Here is a 19,728-nt window from a genome sequence, read left to right as displayed (position 1 = left end):
AACCTAACTATTATGGTAAGAATGGTGTTGGGACCAATTTAAAGTTTGGATTCCTAAAAGTGACTGAGCTAGATTGTAGATTTAATGTTACATAGTTATTTCATATGAGGTTGAGATATGTTAAAAAGAACCCAGATTAGTGTGAAACCACCATTGGTATGTGCCTTTAGGAAAATACGGCCTAATCAAGCTTAAAGTTAGAAAATAATGATATTTTTTTTATTGAAATTGAGTCAAATAACATCACATATAGTTTCTATATGGGTTGTGAAGCTACGTGATTTTCGACTAGGAAAACCTCATTACTACTAAGGTTTGGAGTAACCACCATTATTTGTTAGAAAATGGTGTGAATGGCCTCCCAAAAATAATTTTAGGAAATTATATTTTTGGATTTCGTAGTGACTCTTGTACGGAAAGGAGTAAGATCAACCTAGAGTCTCGGTAAGGAGGTTCAATTAAAGAGTAGGAAAGGTGTTAGGCACCCCCCTTTCTCCGCACTAAGGTGTTTATCTTTTAGCTTGGTAATTTTTTAGATCAATTGCAAAAATAAAAATGCATAAGAGGTAAGTGTATGCATTGTGAACATTGTACCCTTTTGAAAAGGGATTAAAAAGAGGCCATGAGGAGTATCCTATGAAAATAAAATATCCTTCTTAAGACCTTTCTTGAGATTGAATGCATGCAAATGTTCCCTATGGAACTTATTATGAACTTAAATGGGGAGATTACCTCACATGGAGGGATTACTCCCTAACCACTCTTACCATTTAAGAATGTTTACACTACATGGTTGGAGGTGTGCCTTTCGTAATCCACGTACTAATGAATCGATGTGTATAAACTCCCAATCGAGTTCTTCCAATTTCTAGATTGACCTTCTCTCTCCTCTCAATTTGGATTGGCTAGAGTTCTAGTGATTGATGGATGTCACTACGATTCAGAAGCCTATGAATATGTTGTACGTCTCTTACTATTACGAGGTGCCGGTCCACTTAAATAGATGGAGATAAAGGACCTAAATATTCTCTTTTAGTAAGATTCTTATCCATCAAGGTTTCCTTCAAAAACTTAAAAAGTATATTTCTAATTCTAATTATATTGGAAATTATCATTTCTTATTGACGTCTTTAATATATAGAATCCTTATGCAAAGAAAATATTAAAATCAAATAAGTCAATTGGGCCACATGAAATTAGATTTTAACATTCTCCCACTTGGCCTATCAGATCGATTGTGTTAAAATAAATTTTCTTTTAAAAAATACGCAATTTAAGATTTTATAAACAAAACACATTTTATACGTGATCACGAATTTTGAATTTTGTTAATAATCCTAATATTTAATTATATACTTAAATATCATATTTCGATTAGATACTAATATAGTCATAGCAATTGCATGTCATCTATGCCGTATTTCCTTCCAAGTACCACTCCATTAATACCCTTTTTAATATAACTTTTAATTATATCCTTGTTATTTATCTTGTCAAGACATTTCCTTTATTTATTAAATTAAAAATAGAATATGATCATAACATAAATGGAAATAGGAAATAAACAAAAAACAAAACTCTATTTAGTACTAATGTTAATATTTATTACATAACCACTTCAAAATAATTTATTTCAAATATATAAGAGATTTCTCCAAAAGACTCATCTTGATAACATGTTCTTTGTAAGCCTTTAGTGATAACCCATTTGTCAATTGATCAATTATCATTTGAGTGGTACTAATGTGACACTAATTGTTTCTGGACTCTTTCTCTAACCACCAAGTACTTGACCTCCATATGTTTCGCATCGTTTGAGTATTTTTCATTTTTAGAGAAGAATATAGTTGTGGTATTATCACAATGTATCTTCAACAGCTTGGCTATAGAATCGACAATCCCAAATTTTGAGATAGAATTCTACAATTAAAGAGCATAACTCGTGGTCTCAAAACATACCACGAATTTAGCCTCTATAGCGGACGAAACAGTAATACTCTGTTTCACGTTCTTCAACGAGATAGCTCAATTTGCTAGTAAAAATACAAAACCTGATGTAGACTTTCTACTATCAGAGTATCCTACAAAATTTGAATCTGAATACATGATTACCTCTAGATGATCTGGTTACCTATAAATAAGTATATAGTCATTTGTTCCTTGTAGATATCTCATAATCTTCTTTGCAACTTTCCAATGGTCTATTATTGGATTATTTTGATATCTATTTAATATCCCAATTACAAAACTAAAATATAGTCTAGTATAGGTCTGAGCGTATATCAAACTCTAAACAACTGAGACATATTAAATATCCTTCATCTGTTTCCTTTCTAAATCATTTTGCAAACATTATATCAAATTGACCTTATCTTATTTTTCAATAGGCGCATCACTAATAAAACACGACTGCATATTATATCTTTCTAAGACTCGATTGATATATCCTTTCTGAGACAATCTTAATAATCCTTGAAATCGATTCCTAAGGATTTCTATGCCAATGACATATGTTGTTTTACCCATATTAACCATCTTGAAATTCTTAGTGAAATAATTATTAGTTTCGTGCAACAAACCAAGATTACTACTAACTAACAAAATATCATTCACGTATGGGATCAACATAATAAACTTGCTCCCATTGACCTTCAGATATATAAACTGATTAATAGTATTTTCTTTAAATCCAAAGGATGTAATAGTATCATTGAACTTTTCATATCTTTGTCTTAAATCTTGTTAAGTTCGTAAATAAATCTCTTAAGTTTGTAGGTTAATTTTTATTTTTATTTTTCCATGAATCCTTTAGGTTGTTTTATGTAAATTTTTCATCTAAACTCCCATTTAAGAAAGTTGTTTTCACATCCATTTGGTGTAACTCAAAATCATAATAAGCCACCAATGCCTTAATGATTCTTTATGAGTCTTTCTTTAAAACTAGAGAGAAAGTCTTAATGTAATAAATACTTTCCTTCTGAGTAAAACCATTAGCCACAAGTTTGATTTTAAATCGTTTGATATTACATTTTGCGTCGCACTTGATTTTGAAAACCCATTTACAGTCGAATTTCTTATTTTTAGAAGGTAATTCAACAAGATCCCAAACATGGTGTTAGTCCATGGATTAGCTCTTCTTTTATGACATCCATCCACTTAAAAGAATCATTATTTTACCTTGCTTATGAAAATATAACCAGATCTTTATTTATTCCAATATCATAATTAAATTTATGTAGATACACCACGTAATCATCTAAAATGATAGGTCTCCTTTCTCTACGATATCTTTTCAAAATTATCGATGGTGAATCTTCAATCATAATGGTTGAGTCCTAATGGAATGGTGAACCAACTTGTTTTAACTGTTGTCCATTCTCCTCGATTTGTTGAGCATCCTGAGAATCAATAATTTTTTAAAGATTGAAAGGTGGTAGGATATCCACTATTATTTCTTTAAGAGTTATTTTATGTGTTTCTACATTATCATTGATCTTACCATTTTTTAGGAATCTAATATTTTTTATTTTAACTATTCTCGTACTATGATTAAGACAATAGAATTTGTATCCTTTAAATTTTTTTGGATAATTAATGAAATATCTAAAAATGATCTTAGGATATAATTCCTTTCATGTGGATTGTAGATCCTTGCTTCCGTTGGACAACCCCAAATAAATAAATGTCTTAAAATAGATTTCTTACTAGTCCATAATTCGAAAGAAGTTTTTGGAATTACCTTACTAGGAACTATGTGTAAGATATACATAATGATCTTTAATATTTCTCTCCATAATAATTCTAAAACTATTAAGTGATTCAACATACTTTTAATCATATTCATAAATGTACGATTACGCCTTTTAACCAAACCATTCTATTAAAACATGCCAGGCATTATATATTGTGCATAAATATCTAACTTTTTTAAGAGTTTGGCAAAGGGGCCAGGATTCTGACCTTATTCATTAAATCTAACATATTATTTACCTCCTCTATCTGACTTAATTATTTTAACTTTTCTATCTAATCGTCTTTCTACCTCAGTTATAAATATCTAGAGGATATCTACATATTGAGATTTCTCATGTATCAGATAGATATGACCAAACCTAGATAGGTCATCTATAAAAGTGATGAAGTATTTTTCACCACTTAGACATGTAGTGGGAAATGATCCACAAATGTTAATGTGTATAATTTCAAGAAGTTCTTTACTTCTTGTGGTTCTTTTCTTGGTATGTTCGATTTGCTTTCTTTTTATGCAATCCACACATACTGAGAAATCTATGAAGTTCAAAATAACTAGAACTTTGTTATTCACCAATCTTTCTATTCTAGTAATAGAGATGTGCCCTAAATGTTTATGTTATAAAATGAAGGAATTTTCATTTATCAAATCACGTTTCAAACCACTATTTGAATGTAAGATAACTAAAGACTTGGCCTAATCATAATTCAAATTAATTTTATATAAACCATCAAATAATATCCCAGATCCAATTAAAATTGAATGTAAAAATAATTTTAATTATCCACATTAAAAAAATCGAATAACCTAAACTATCTAATCTAGATAAATAAATCAAATTCCTAAATATAATAGAAACATAAAAAGTGCTCTCTAGATCCATCTGATGACCATTATCTAATATCAAACGATAGGTTCTTACAGTTAGCATTTACGACTTCGAGATGATTTCCCATGAAGATAAACCTTTCACTTTGCATTGACTTCCTGTTTGAAAGGAATCCCTACATCAAATTTATAATATGAGTTATGACTCCTAAATCAATCCACCATGTATTTAAATGAATTTCAACTAATTTTGATTCATAACATATAAAAGTAAGAAACATACATTTCTTTTGAATTAATTTATGTATTTTGCACAGTCCTTCTTTATATGTCCAACTTTGTCACAAAAGTACCACTTGACAGTATTGTTATTTTTTTTTCTTTATATGACTTCTTCTTCTAATTTTTTGACTTTTCTTATTTTTTTCTTAGTCTTTAAGTTATCACAAAAGTAGATTATTTTATTTCTTATTTCAGTTTTGCCTCCTCTTACATGTACATACTAGTCAATTCGTTCATACTCTACTTATCCTTATTAGTATTGAAATGAATCTTGAATGGATCGAATTGAGTTGGAAAAGAGTTTAGAATAAATTGTACTAGGAAGGAATCATTCATGCTTATTCCTAATGTTCTAAGTTTCGTAGCCTTGTCAATTTTATTAAAGATATGATCTTGAATTTCTCGCGTCCCATTGTATTTCATAATCGTCAACTCAACCATTAAAGTGCCTGCAAACGATTTATCAATAGATTTGAACTTGTATTCCATACTTTTCAGATACTCTTATGCATTATCAGTTGAAGTTAGGGATGTCTTGATGTTGTTAGCGATCGTCATCCTTATGAACATCAAACTAAGTCTATTAGATCTTTTTTAAACGTGAAAGAAATTCTCCTACTTTACCGTACTATCCTTAATGAAGTTCATAGGTTTCATAGAAACAAGTGCTAAATCAAGATCTTGAACACCTAGAGTGAATTGGATGTACTCATACCATTATAAAAAATTAGATCCGATAAGGTTCAGAACGATAGAGGTATAAAAGTACAATGAATCAGGAACTGAAATTAGATGAGGATAATGTTTTAATAAGTGCCTTGAGTTTTATTTGATAATGATGAACTTATTAATATCGCATAAATTTATCATTTAGATTAAACTAGGTATATTTATTATTCACTTATTTTTAGGGGTAAAAAACTAATTAGGTTATCTTATGAGACTAATATAATTTACATAATTTATTCAGTCAGTTTGTTACCTTTAGGTATCCAATCCTAATTCTGTTAAATTCGTGTAAATTATATTACCTTACTTATATTTCAATTAGTTAAATGAGATTCTCCTTTGGTTTAATACTATTTATTTAATTGAATTTGTAATTGTAAATATTATTGTTCTTTAATGTAATCCCGATGACCAAAATTTAATGCAATTATATATTTCATAAATTTTATTAATTTATGTTACTTTGGCGGTTACAAAATTAATAAAATTTATGTATATTTAAATTTTCCAATAATATTTACTAAACCTTTAGGTTACTCTCCAAAATGTTTCAACAACAATATTACACAAAAAATTTATTGTGTTAGGTTACAATTATGGAAAGTTAATGAGTAAGAAATATTACATTAATGGCAATAAGGGAATTAACAATAATTGATAATTTTGCTACTTAATGATTTAAACAAAATTATTGATAATTTCAAATAAAAAAAAATGTGAAATATATGGATTTGATGAAACCCAAGCAAAACAAAAAATCTGAAAATATATGGGTTTGGAAAAATACCAAATTGAAAATCAAAATCTATGAGTACGATATCAAAATGAAAATCTAAAATCTATGAGTATGATATCAAAAATGAAAATTTAAAATTTATGAATATGATATCAAAAACCAAAAATCTGTAATCTATGAGTATAATATCAAAAAATCAAAATTTGTAACTTGTAAGTATGATATTAAAATCGAAAATTTTTAATCTATGAGTATGGTATCAAAATCGATAATCTATAATCTATAAGTATAATATCAAAAATAAAAAAATTTGTAATCTATATGGGTATAAATTTAATAATCATAAAGTTTCTACAAGATTTCAAAAGGAGAGTCCAATGAATATGACAACAATCATACATGAATAGACTTTAATCCAAGGTATAGAGATTCAAGAACCTATGGCTCTGATACCACATGTTAGATTTAAAACATACATCATTTTTATTCGCATAACTATTAGTTTATAATACCCAAAGATCAATAATCATTCATATATCTCAAGAAACCTATTCATGTCCCTAAGAATCAAAGTTTAGGGTACTTACCTTATGCCATAATTCAAATCGATGATCCAAGATTGTGCTGGAGGTGTGTCTTTCGTAATCCATGTGCCAATGAACTGAAGTGTGTAAATCCCCAATCAAAATTTTCAATTTCTAAACTCACATTCTTTCTCTTTTCTATTTGGATCGGTTAGAGTTCTAGTGATTGATGGATGTTATTACGATTCAAAATCCTATGAATATGTTGTGCGTTTATTATTATTATGGGGTGTTGATTTACTTAAATAGATGAAAATAGAGGGCCTAGATATCATTTTTTAGTAAAATTCCTATCCATCAAGGTTTCCTACTAAAATTTCGATATCATATTTTTAATTCTAATTATATTGATAATTATCTTTTATTATTGATGTCTTTAATATATATATAATACTTGTGCAAATAAAGTGCTAAAATCGAGTAGGTCAATTGGACTACACGAAATTGAGTTCTAACAAGAAAGAGAGAGAGAGAGAGGGTAGAGAGATGAGTAGAAATTTGTGTGTAGTTTAAAGTTGAGAAGGGGTTATGAGAGGATTTAATTTTTCAAGGGGCAATGGGTGTCTTTATAAAGGTTTGGGGTAAAAAGGGGTCCAAGGTAGTTTGTGGGGGTAATAAGACGTGAGATTTGGGAATAAAATACTTAAAATTTGAGGATAGTGAGAGATAAATGTGATAAATGGAATACCCATGGATAAGATCCAAATGGGATGATTTGACAACTCATACCCTAAGTTGATTGAGATAATGGTTAATGTAATGGGTTAGGTGAGTTAATTAAAGGAATGTGGTGTGGTGTAGCGTGCGGGTGGTTTGTGATGAGATTTTTGGAGAAATGATGTGGTATGGTGGGGGAGTGGATTGTGTAACTTTTGAAGGTGATGATTGAATTAGGTTGATTTGATTTGGGTGGGTAAATGATGTGGTGACACATGGCAATTTTTATGAGAATGGGCTTTTGAGCTTTATTGGACCTTGATATGGGTCAATAGATTTTGAAATTTAATGGTGATCATGGGTTGGGTCTTGAGCTTAGGCCTTTGTTGAATATGGGTTGGATTTTTAGGACATTGATGGGCTTGGATAATGTGTTGGAAAATGGATTTGCTTTGAATGGGGAATTGAAATTGGGGTTAAGGTTGAAGAGATTGATTATGGCTTAGATTAGAAATTGGTTAGGAAGACTGGTTTGGGGGATTTAAGATTTTGGTTTAGTTAGAAATTGATTAGGGGATTGGAATGGGTTAAGGATTGGGAAATTGAATTTGTGTTGGACTAGATTGGGCATTTGTATTATTTAAGATATAAATTGAGGAATTAGAATTTGGATTTGAATGTAAAGGTGATAGGATTTGAAATTGAGTGCGATTAAGGGTTTTGTGAAATTGAATTTGGTTTTAGATTGGATTTGGCTTAGGTTAAGAATTGAGTTCAGAAGGGGTTAGGATTTGGTCTAGAAAGTGATTGGGCTTTGAGTTGGGCATAGGAAATGGGTTTGTAGTAGGCTTGAAGGGTGAATGGGGATAGATTTGAATGATGAATTTTTAGCAATTGGGCCCTTTTGTTGGCAATTTGATTTAAAACACACTTTTGAGGTGGGCTCGTGCAAATTGGGGTATCTACATGTTGAAAAATGACGATACCTTGCAATGTGAAAATGCTATAAATAAAATACTCATGAAAAAAAGTGGTACATATTTCAAAATTTTATTTTATTTTTTTATTATAAAAAATATGCATATAATTCAAAATTAATTGAATCTCCCTTGAACATCGACTTAGATGACCCTAGTCTACTGTAGTTTAGTGTTTTTAGTGCTTGAGACTGGATTTTGGCGTTAATCAATTTTTTTGCTAGAGTGCTTCAGGTCACAGATACATGTGAAAATTTGTTTAACAATTAAATTTTTTCATGAAAATGTGCATTTTTTTTCATTCTATTCTTCTTTCCTCCCTTATCCTAGTGATTTCTAGATCATAGAGTGCATTTTTCTTACCTTAAATCGTCATTTTGGTCTAGAAGTTTTGAGTTTCCACCTTAGATTCTCCATAGCATTCTCATTTCTTTTATTCGGTCCTCTACCCCATGCTAGGTACTCCCCCGACATATGAGATTTAGATGTAGATGTTTAGGAGATTATATAGTTGTTTTCCCTAGTTCTTATTAAATTTCATCAAGTACTTTTTGAATCAGAAACTCGATATCTCACTAGATTAGATGTTTATGTATATATTTGGATTTTGTTGGTTTGATATGGATATTATTGTTCTTGCTCTAATCATCATGTGTTTGTGCTTAGTTCACGACAAAAGGGGGAGAAACTCATTTATTTTCTCTTCTCTTCTCTCCATTACTCTCAATCCAAAACACAATGTAAGTGACTTAGACACCGCTATACCATAGGTGATAAGAGGAGAATTAAGTTTGGATCTCCAAATATTTTTATTTTTGAATTTAAAAGGGTGTGAATGGACCTTTTGTTTGAAAATATTTTTATGGCAAAGGATTAGGATGGAGAATAGTGTTCCATTCCAATAGAATAGAAATGGTTATGTTTTGGTTTGACTTTAAAACACACTGAGCTCCTAAACGAAGCCATTTAGCGATGAAGCCCAATGTGTTTAATATCCAACCAAAAAGTGTCACATAGACACCATTTGTTGCTATACGAATGGGGGGGACACCATTGTGGATCGTGACTATATTGCAAAAGTGATCTTTTGATTTGTCTTAGGACCATAAGATTCGACTAAGGAGGTTTCATTCAAGAACAAAAGAAGGTGTTAGGTATTGTATTGCCCTCTTCCTCTTTTTCCAATGGTAGCCCTAGGATGTTTTTACCTATTCCAACTTATATGAAGGGTTTTCGAGAAAGATTGGGGATTTTTAAAACAAATTTTAAAAATGTGGAAGTCGAGAGGAGCAAAAACGAAATTCTTAAAATAGCAAACCAACCTCTTTCTATAAGTTGTCGAATTTGAAGACAAAATTCTATACAGCTCAAAACACTCTACAATTGTTGGAATTGTATTCCAACTTTTGAGAATTCGAGCTTCCATACACCCGGAGGATTCACTGAAAGAGGAAGGAAGAGATCAATTAACGAACTGTACCAAACAAGAGCTAATCTGAAGATCTTCTAAGGATCCACACGTCCGGTCCCGAGCAGTATGAATCAGAAATTGTGATATCCATAGAGGAATTTTCAAATGTTAAAAGAAACATTAAATGTTTACAACTACTAGTTAATAATTGTTTGATTGTAGCCAATTAGAGCTTGTGACTTGTGAGTATAATAACGACCCTTGGTGATGTTAATTAGGACTGCAACCTGGACGGGATGGGTGAGCTTAGGTCCAATTATGTAGAAAATGAGTTGGGCCTAATTTAGAATATCTCAATCCAATTTCAATTCAGGTATGCTAATAATATATAAATATTTTTATATTAATTATAAATTATTATTTTTATTTAAATTCCATCTTATTATTATGACTTCTGGATTTAATATTGTTTGGCTATAAATATTTTCTTAATGATGGATTTGATGGTTATATGAAATTTTATTATTTACTAGTAGTTTTATTTTTAATTTTGTATATCTTTATTTTCTTGAAAAATAGTAGATGGCGATAAAGTAAAATAAAAAATAAAAAAGAAACAGATATGTCATACACATCATTAAATTTCAAATTCAAGAAGAGAATAACACTTAAAAACCATGCTCATATGAGCATTACCACCTATAGATGTTTTGTTAAAACCCTAATAACAAAAGTAACTTACAATTGATGCCCAATTGGCAGTTTTTTTTAGAATTAGGTGCACTCTTCTTGTAAAACACCCCCACTCCACACTCTTGATAACTGGCTGAATATTTTGTGTTCATTTACCTCTCTGCTTTAAAGCTTGTAAGACAATACCTCACCTGTACTAACGTATATATATATATACCACAAAATAATATTAAAAAATAAAGAAAGAAAAATATCAAGCTGTGAGATTACTTAACAAAAGGGAGGAGAAGGTATAGATATTTGTCCAAACGACAAAGAGAAAAGCCAAGTTGATCCAACCAGCTATTTTCAAGCAAATAAACTAAAAAGATATATCCATATGAGAATATACCCATTAAAATGTCTTCTACTATTACTAACAACAGTATTTCAGTAAAATAGAAACCTGAGAGCAATAGATACCAGATGCAAGCACCAGAGAAACCCCAGACCAGCAATCCTCACCATAGTTTCGTTTTTTTTTTTTTTATTTTAAAACCTATCCGAAGTAAGAAAAATAGAGTCAGATGAAACTATTCTTCTTCTTCTGCTGCTTTTTTGTTTTTTTTTTTTCCCTTTATGTTTCTTTTCTTCTTTTAAGTCTTTTTCCACTATTCTCTTTCTGAATCAATCGGTGGTCATTGGCTGGGTCAAGCAGCACCGGAAACGAGCCTTGCGGACGGTAGTCATGATCTCGGTCTCTGCATTCTCAAGCATCCTGACAACCTCAGTAAAGGGTGGGCGGACCTCAGGGTTAGCATCCCAGCAACGCGTCATGATCTCGCTGAGAACAGGGAGACAGTCACCAGGGATGATTGGCCTCACACCCTTGTTCACGACAGCAAACGCTGCCTGCACAGCCGTCATATTCTGAAAAGGGAGCATTCCTGTGATGAGCTCCCACAAGACAATCCCAAAGCTGTACACGTCCACCTTCTGTGTATATGGCCTATGCTGGATCATTTCTCTGCAAAACGAGAACGAGTATGAGTGGCCACAGTTTCAAACGAGTCTAGTTAGAACCAATAAATACTCCTAATTGATAACAAAAGAAAAATAAATAAATAAATAAAAATTGGGAGAATAACAAGTGTGACCCTTTTGATTGGGAGCAAAACACAGCAACTAAACAATGTTAGGAACTCAGTATCAATTATAACACAACTATACACATTATAATAGAGCCCTAAAACACACATGGGGAAGGCCCTACGTTATTTAAACAATAGCAAAAGAGTAATTTTTCCGACTCTATCTAAAGCTATATCTTCTATCAAAGATGTATCTTCATATCTTTTCTCACTCTGTAGCCCACTTCACTCTTGAGAATTCAACTACCACCAAAGCACTCTGTCACATCACACTCCCAGAGACAGATATCCTAACAACACTCACCCAAATGTTAATTCTATGGGTCAAACCTACACCAATTACCACTTATGTGGTGAACAACAAAAAGAAAAGCTGCACACATTTCTTCTGATACATGTATTTCATCTGATATGAAAAAATTCAACTAAAAAGAACTTTCTAAGAAAAGAAAATTTGCTTACAATTGTGAATACATGTGTATTCAAAAAATTTCTTGCCACCCAAATCATTTTGGGCCTTACTCTTCATCTTGCACCAAAATACTCCTCACATAATCATGTCTTTTTCCTTGACCAACCTTAATTCTATGGATCACACCCCCAAGAACCTCTCCATCTATGGATCAAATTTCTTCTAAAGCATGTCACTCATCCAATACAGAAAAAAAATCAATTAAAGATCTATTTACATGATATAAAATTTTTTACTTACAATGAGATTTCATACAATAAAGACGGGCGAAAAGATTAAGTTGACTCTCAAGAATGACAGAGAGTGAGAGAGAAAGAGAGAGAGCTTGCAATTATGTGTGTCTAAAGGGATTACAAAATTTAGTATGATAATGGTAGGTTGTGGATCCAATGAAGATGCCAAGTACCTGGTTGCAGTGGCTAGAGCTTTGAAAGTGGATCCTTAGTCGCCAGCTTAAATGAGTAGAAGATAGGATGAGAAAAGATAAGGCAGAAAGATCTCATTTAATATGAAACAGCAGTTTGAAAGGTGAAGTATAAGTACTTGTCAAGAAGAAGCAAGTTTATGGGTAACTAAGATGGGGCCACTCAAAATAGAAAGAAAAGAAGATTTGATAAAGGAAATAGCAACCATGGCTTCAAAACAAAGAATCGTGCCAGAGCAGTAGAAGCAATAGCTTGGTGACGGCCTATAACCACCACTGGAGGTGGCTTGATTCCACCATGTTAGAGTACATGATGCGATATAATATAACGCATGAGATACACTAAATTCGGTGCATCTTATCACAAATGGAAAGATGTCATGTCATGCATGGAAGGAGATGATGGAGGTTAGGAAATATATTTAGAAGTTAAGTATTATCTGATATTTAGAAGGTTAATATTATCAATTAGTATTTTCTAAACTAGGAAAGACAAGGTTAAATCTTGTTTTCTTCTATTTTTGACTCTTGTTGTGTTTCTATACGAACTCACCAAGGGCTATTATTATCAATGTCACTATTAGAGAATGAAACACAAAGAATAAAGATGCATGAGATACATTGTATCGTTGTCAATGTATCTTATTATTATTTTAATTTTTTTATAATGTAGGGTATCCCCAAACCCTTTCGGGATATAGACCAATCCCTATGGTTGTACGCCCCGACCCAATGAAGTTTCCTAATGGGCAATATGGTATATCAAGAGGCCATCCAGTTTCGAACGCACAACTAGAGGGAGCAAACCCCTATCGCTAGTTTTACCATTGAGCTAATGAGGGAAAATGGAAATGATAATTATATATTTAGTGTACATCAATTAGTATTAAGAGCATGATCTTGGTGCAGCGCCATCGGGCCTATTTTTTTTTTTTTTCCTTTACTACTTTTTTACATTATTTTCAATAAAAATCTCTCATTCCTATATAGTATATATCCTATAAAACTCCCTAGTCGACACATTCATGCCTCACGATCACTGTTTTATTTTTATCTAAAATCTTTCTAACAAAAGTCCTTTACTTAAGCCACATGATCTATATTTTGTATACTCCTGGGGAAAGATCATGATAGACCTAATCTAGTAAGCCACCGGCTTAGCCATACTCAAGAAGAGAAGAATGCGACAACGATAGACTTCACAAATAGACAATGACTACCAACAAACCCAATTAGATTTTTTACGATCAATGAACATGTCACTTCATGAGATCAAGCGTAGTTATTCAATAAAACCAATTGCACCTTCCTTCTTCAAAGGACCATGCAATTGCAAGAGGGTGCTAGCGAATGAGAGGCAATGTATAAAGATGCATGATATACATTGTACCCTTATCAGTGTCTTTTATCATAAATGGAAGGCTGTGATGCAAATTATATATTATTTAGTGTAGATCAATTAAAATATTTTACATTAATGAATATTGATGATTAGGATAAAAGTTTAAATATTAGAAGTGATTTAGGATAATTAGAATCTTTATAGTTGTTATATCTTGGTTGATGTCATCTCTATAGATACCCTATCAAGGTTTATGTAATAATCATCCAAGAATTCAGTGAGGGATAAGGCGTGAGAGTCGCATAAACGGAATTTTTAATTAATTAATTAATATATCTTTTATTAATTAATATTAAAAAATATATTAACCACCACATATTTCCAAATTTTAAGTTTCATATCCACACTTAATTCCAATTCTAATCCCCCAATACTAACAATGATATAAAATATTACTATTATATTTTAACAAGATAAAAACATTTATAAATAAAAAATTAGAAGTTTCAATAGTAGACAACTATTTATATTTATTGCAAAAACATAACAAAATATTGTTTCTCAATAACTTTCTCAATATAATACTAAATTCTACCAAATTTTAATTTCTCAGTATAATACTAAATTCTACCAAATTTTGTCTATGAATCAAATCAATGCAGTATTTATTTTTGAATATTTTATATTCAATTTTGTGCCTAAGTGCTCCGATTATGTGACATGTCAAGAACGCTAATGAACTAAAAGATAAGTAGAAGAAGAGAGAGGAAGGAAAGAGAAATATAGTTAACACATGATTTAAAAAAATAAGAAGAAATTGAAAAAATAATGTGAGGCGTATGCTTCAGCCAAAAGGCGTACGGCTCGACCACACCGAAGCATATGCTTTTGGAAGTCTATCAATATTTCACATAAACTTCAGTTGCTTTTATGTTTCTTTTGTTCACGTTAGGGTCTTTTAGTGAGCCTTGCTCTAGGGTGTGACTCGAGAACTCATGCCTTCAGAAACAATAATCACCTTATTGTCTAATGCCTTAAATTCTACATGAAATTTTATAGCCTTCCTCATAAATCATCATATGCATCTTACAACATAAATAACATAAACATGAAATTATCTACCACAGATATTGGACATTCAAATTTACACCAGTTCAAAGTATTAATATCATATGCCCACACAACTTCCATTGGGTTCCTCATTAATGAGACCAAATCAAATCAACCATATACCCTCAACCATTTCAATAAACATTCTATGGAATATCTACTAGTCATGGATCTTGAAAGGATTTCTAGTATCCACCATTCAAGTAAATGATCTGGGGAAATATATAAAAAGGCACCAAAAGGTATGGAAGTTTGAACTTGTAACATAAACATCACTAAACTTCACTGAACTCAAACCGTGACATGGGTTATTGATGATAGATAGTTTGGTCAAGTTGAACTTTTAAGTAAGAAAACAAGAGACCAGAATGAGAGGGAAGGGATCAAAATACTAAATTAGTATACTCCATCCTAATTAACATAGGGAGACCAACCATTTATCCCAAAAGCCGTGATTGATGGGAGAGGCGGGATCAATCCCCTTATCCCATAGCCTAGGGCTCCAATCAATCAAGGCAGGACCCACCTCAGTGTGGGGAATAGCCACACCTAGGATGCTCATGTATCATACACCCACACTGGAAGAGTCTCAATCTCGAGACCTCTTGCTCTGATACCATTTGACGCAGGGAGAACCAACCATTTATTCCCAAAGCTGCTTATGATGGGAAAGGCATAATCAATCCCCTTATCCTATAATCCAGGGTTCCAGATTTTCCAGTAATCGAGGCAGGGCCCACTTGAATGCAAGGATGCGTTACACTTAGGATGCTCCCGCGTCACTAGTGCTTGAAAAGCTAATAAAAAATAGGACAAAATAAACCTTAAAAACGAAAACCAGATCTTGTATTCCAGATTTCATCCATTGCTGCCCATATTTTCATATAATTATGGCCTCTTGAGCGTACAAATTGTAAATATTCTGAAAAAGACAATTAAAATCATTGTCTATATAGCCTGAATGACACATACTTGATCCACGTACACATATAAGTTGATTGTCTGGTTATCAAAAAAAAAAATATATAAGTTGATTGTCCATTCACAATTACCACTCAATACCATCAAGAGTGATTATGTGCAATATTTAGTTACATGAAGGAATCCCTGATAGGGGTTAAAATAAACAAAATTGAGATAGTTTGGGCATGTAGGACGAAAATAATGGCAGCACTGGTGAGGAGAGATGAGACAGCTGGCTCCAATACTAATGCTGAACTTTGATTGAAGTAAGGTTTAATATGGCCTTAGAGATTATTTTGGGTGCTGGAATTTAAGGTTTGAGGCTAAATAATAGGGGATCACAATCAAAGGCATATCAGGAATACTAAACTAAGATTAAATGAGAATGAATAACAGATCCGAATTTAGGGTTCAAAAAGGAATATAAATTAGGTTTAAACAAGCTTGAAAGGTTTCATTTATGGTAGAAACAAGACATAAAAAATCAGCATTACCAAATGACTTGGAAGAAAAGTTCGATGAGTCTCAGAACCTAAAAAATATAAATAAATAAAACTGCCCCTTGTTGGTTGATTGGATACTAGATGAATTTGGAGCAAATGGGTAGTTAGATGATCACACAGCCCTAAGAAATAAGTATCAAAACTTGGCCTTTTGGATTGATTGCAGCTGTGACATCAAAGAATACAGCAGCTGAACCATAATAATCATTCTCTATCATAAAAAAAAAATTCGAGATTACATCTCTTTATAAAGGATGAGTCAGCCTCTACTCATGCCCTTAATCAAATCAACATGTAACCCAGGAGAAAAAACCTAATTCTACTTACTAATCAATAAATTATTAAGGAGTAATCCTAAAGACTATATGATTGACTTGTTTACAACTCAGCTAAATAAATAGAAACCTTGACTAACAAGAATCTAATAATTGCTGGTGGAGAAAGACAAGGGTAATAGAAATCAGAGAAGAAACTAAGGTATGATTTGGAAGGACAACCGCTACCTTAATAGCATTGTAATTGCACACCGCCCAACAGCATCAAGATATTTGAAGGGCCTTATCACCAGAACAATTTAGGGAAGAAAACATGTACAATACTTCACAACTACAAGGTTTTGGAGTGCTTGTGATGAAATCAATTACATCTCACACTAATACATACAGATGCAGCAACAATCATTGATTAAATTTTTTTACAAGTTAACACAGAAATCTTGCAGCAGAAGAATGCTAACTGATCAGAAAACATTATATGATTAAGGGTTAAAAAAGCTTACGGAGCCATCCAACGATAGGTTCCTGTCTCAGGCGTCATCCCTTCGGTCTGAACCTCAATTCGCGCAACACCAAAATCCGCAATCTTGATCGACTTATCAGTGAAGATTAAAAGATTATCAGACTTGAGATCCCTATGAATGAACCCAAGCCCATGAACATACGCCATCCCCCTTGCAACATCCAAGGCCTGCTTAACTGCCAACTTCAGCGGCACCGAACGATTCTGCCGCCTCATCAAGAACTGTCGAACTGATCCACCCTTTGCATACTCTGTCACAATGCACCAAACCATTGGCTTACGACATGCCCCAATAAACCGAACTATGTTCTGATGCTTCAATGTTGCAAGCATCATGACTTCCTGCTGAAACTGCTGTTCCATTAACTGTGCCCTCTCAGCGCTATTTTCCGGCCTTTCCAAGATCTTAATTGCGACATCCTCACCATTATATGTCCCCTTGTAGAGCTTCCCAAATGCACCCTGAGCAAAAGCCATCCCCATATTAAGCTTCCTCAGATCAATCGTCCACTCATCATAATTCTCAAGTCCTTCAGTGGGGAATCTGTTATCCATTAAAGCTTGGGCAAGGGCATCATCACTTAGGGCATGCGAGACCCTCCCCGGACGGAGTACACTATGGCCAATAGAGTTATTGTTGTTAACGGGACGGAGACCAGGATGGTTAAGAATATGAGTGTGCGAGTCATTCGATCCGACACTACTGTTGTCTACAGACATCGAGATAGAACCACCACCATTGCTCGTCTGTAAACTTCCAATGCTGTCGATCGACATGTTGGAACCCTCGCCGAGTTTTTGGTAAAACACTTGAGTAAAATCATAGAAATTCTTGTCATTGTTGGAATTTCCTATCATTCCTGGGAATTTCGGTCCCTCTACCATAATTTTGAATTTTTTGAAAATGAGAAACACGACCGTTAAAGCTAAAACCTTCTTATTTCTTCAGCATCGATTTCTTCGCCTCCAAAACTACAAAGAAGAACCCTAAGAATCAGATGCTTCTCCAAGAGATGCTGGAATTATTTCTCCAAACACAAACATCCGAAAAACCCTAAAATTTTCATGCATGGTGAAAACCCCCTAAGAATCAAACCCTAGATTTCATTTTCTTTCTGATTTGAAGGTTTCTCTTAGAATCAGATACCATACCTTTCTCAGTCTCGCAGCTCTGAACTCCAAACCAGAAACAGTGTTCCAAAGCTTCAAACAAGATGCAAAAAATGTAAAATTCCTGTAAAATAAATTAATAATAAACCGAGTTTTTTTTTCTCTTTCGGTCTCGATAGGTAAAATTCGACTACTAACAGTCTACTTCTACATCAGATTCTTCCAAACTAGACTAAAACCAAAATAAATTCGATGAAATTAAAGAAAACAAAAAAACACAAAATCAAACAAGAAAAAAAAAAACCTTAAAACCTGAAAATTTTCTGATCCGGAGCTCAAAATTACAGATTATATCGATACGTACCACGATCGATAGGGTTTTTGATGAAAGTATCCAATAATCAAAGCTCCAAACACCATTAAACGAGCAGGAGAAGAGATCAACTAAGCAAAATCAAGAGAAATGGAGTTTACAAGTGAGAAAGAACGCCCTGTAAAAAACGGAGACGACCAGTAGACGAAGAAGAGTAAGTCATCCTGTCTCATTTATTTTCCTATTTATTGCTTTTAATTTTTATGCTTTTAATAATTAATTTCCTTATTTATATACATACCCCTCAATGTTTCGGTGAATATTTTAGATACCTCTTATGCTTTCAAACTGATAACACACCCCCATGACCTCTGTCTTTTATTTAAGACAAACAAGAAAATGACCATAAATGCCCTCATCTTCAGCCAAAAACCCTTACTTTTCTTTTAAAAACCAGTCAATCTCAAAAGGAAAATTATTTTTAATTTATTTTATCTCACCTTCAATCAATGATTTTCAAACTCTACTTAATCCTTTGTAAAAAACCTTGATGTTTTGTTCTACTTAAAATTCTATCAATTTTCTAAAAAATCATATTTTGTTTTTGAGGGTTGAAGTTTGAAGTAGATAATAAAATATTAAAGTTTAATATAAGCTCAAAATGTTTTATTTAAGAAGTAAAAGATGACAAAAATGAAAAGGTATTTCGTCGAAGGTTGAAAATAAGTGTATTTAGGTCATTTTCATTAGTCTTGTAAGAAAGACTAAGGTCAAGGAGGCATGCCTTCGGTTTGAAAGCATAAGGGGCATTTTAAAATATTCACCGAAACGTGGAGCGGTATGTCTGAACTCTGAATCACTCTTTACGTTACTTAGGACCGTTTCTTATTTTGTCAGAAAAACAGATTTATACTC

The 19,728-nt window shown here is 32.5% G+C and overlaps 1 protein-coding gene across 3 annotated transcripts; it reads right to left on the bottom strand.

Annotated features, from left to right (window-relative positions):
- Positions 1-10,885: 10,885 nt before the first annotated feature.
- Positions 10,886-19,038, bottom strand: LOC147393125 (serine/threonine-protein kinase STY13-like). Of its 3 annotated transcripts, none has more exons than XM_086455724.1 (4): positions 18,865-19,038; positions 18,543-18,624; positions 17,371-18,362; positions 10,886-11,654 (listed from the first exon to the last, which is right to left on the bottom strand). In XM_086455724.1, exons 3-4 carry the CDS (start codon positions 18,273-18,275, stop codon positions 11,315-11,317), a joined length of 1,245 nt encoding a protein of 414 aa, XP_086311850.1. In that variant the 5' UTR covers positions 18,276-18,362; positions 18,543-18,624; positions 18,865-19,038; the 3' UTR covers positions 10,886-11,314. The 3 variants fall into 3 exon arrangements, with proteins under 3 accessions (XP_086311850.1, XP_086311849.1, XP_086311851.1); XM_086455723.1 differs by having other exon boundaries at positions 18,543-18,593; XM_086455725.1 differs by lacking the exon at positions 18,543-18,624.
- Positions 19,039-19,728: the final 690 nt, after the last annotated feature.

This window comes from Akebia trifoliata, chromosome 10, assembly GCF_017979445.1.
Source record: "Akebia trifoliata isolate Shusen 1 chromosome 10, ASM1797944v1, whole genome shotgun sequence".
Lineage (NCBI taxonomy): Eukaryota > Viridiplantae > Streptophyta > Magnoliopsida > Ranunculales > Lardizabalaceae > Akebia > Akebia trifoliata.
Note: the sequence above shows the minus strand (reverse complement) of the source record. Positions and strands in the feature narration are given on the sequence as shown.

Excerpts from the sequence above, each read along its gene's own strand:
- LOC147393125 (XM_086455724.1), bottom strand. The coding sequence starts at position 18,275 with ATGGTAGAGGGACCGAAATTCCCAGGAATGATAGGAAATTCCAACAAT. Across the intron at positions 11,655-17,370 it reads ACCTATCGTTGGATGGCTCC|AGAAATGATCCAGCATAGGC; the intron begins GTAAGCTTTTTT and ends CTCGTTTTGCAG.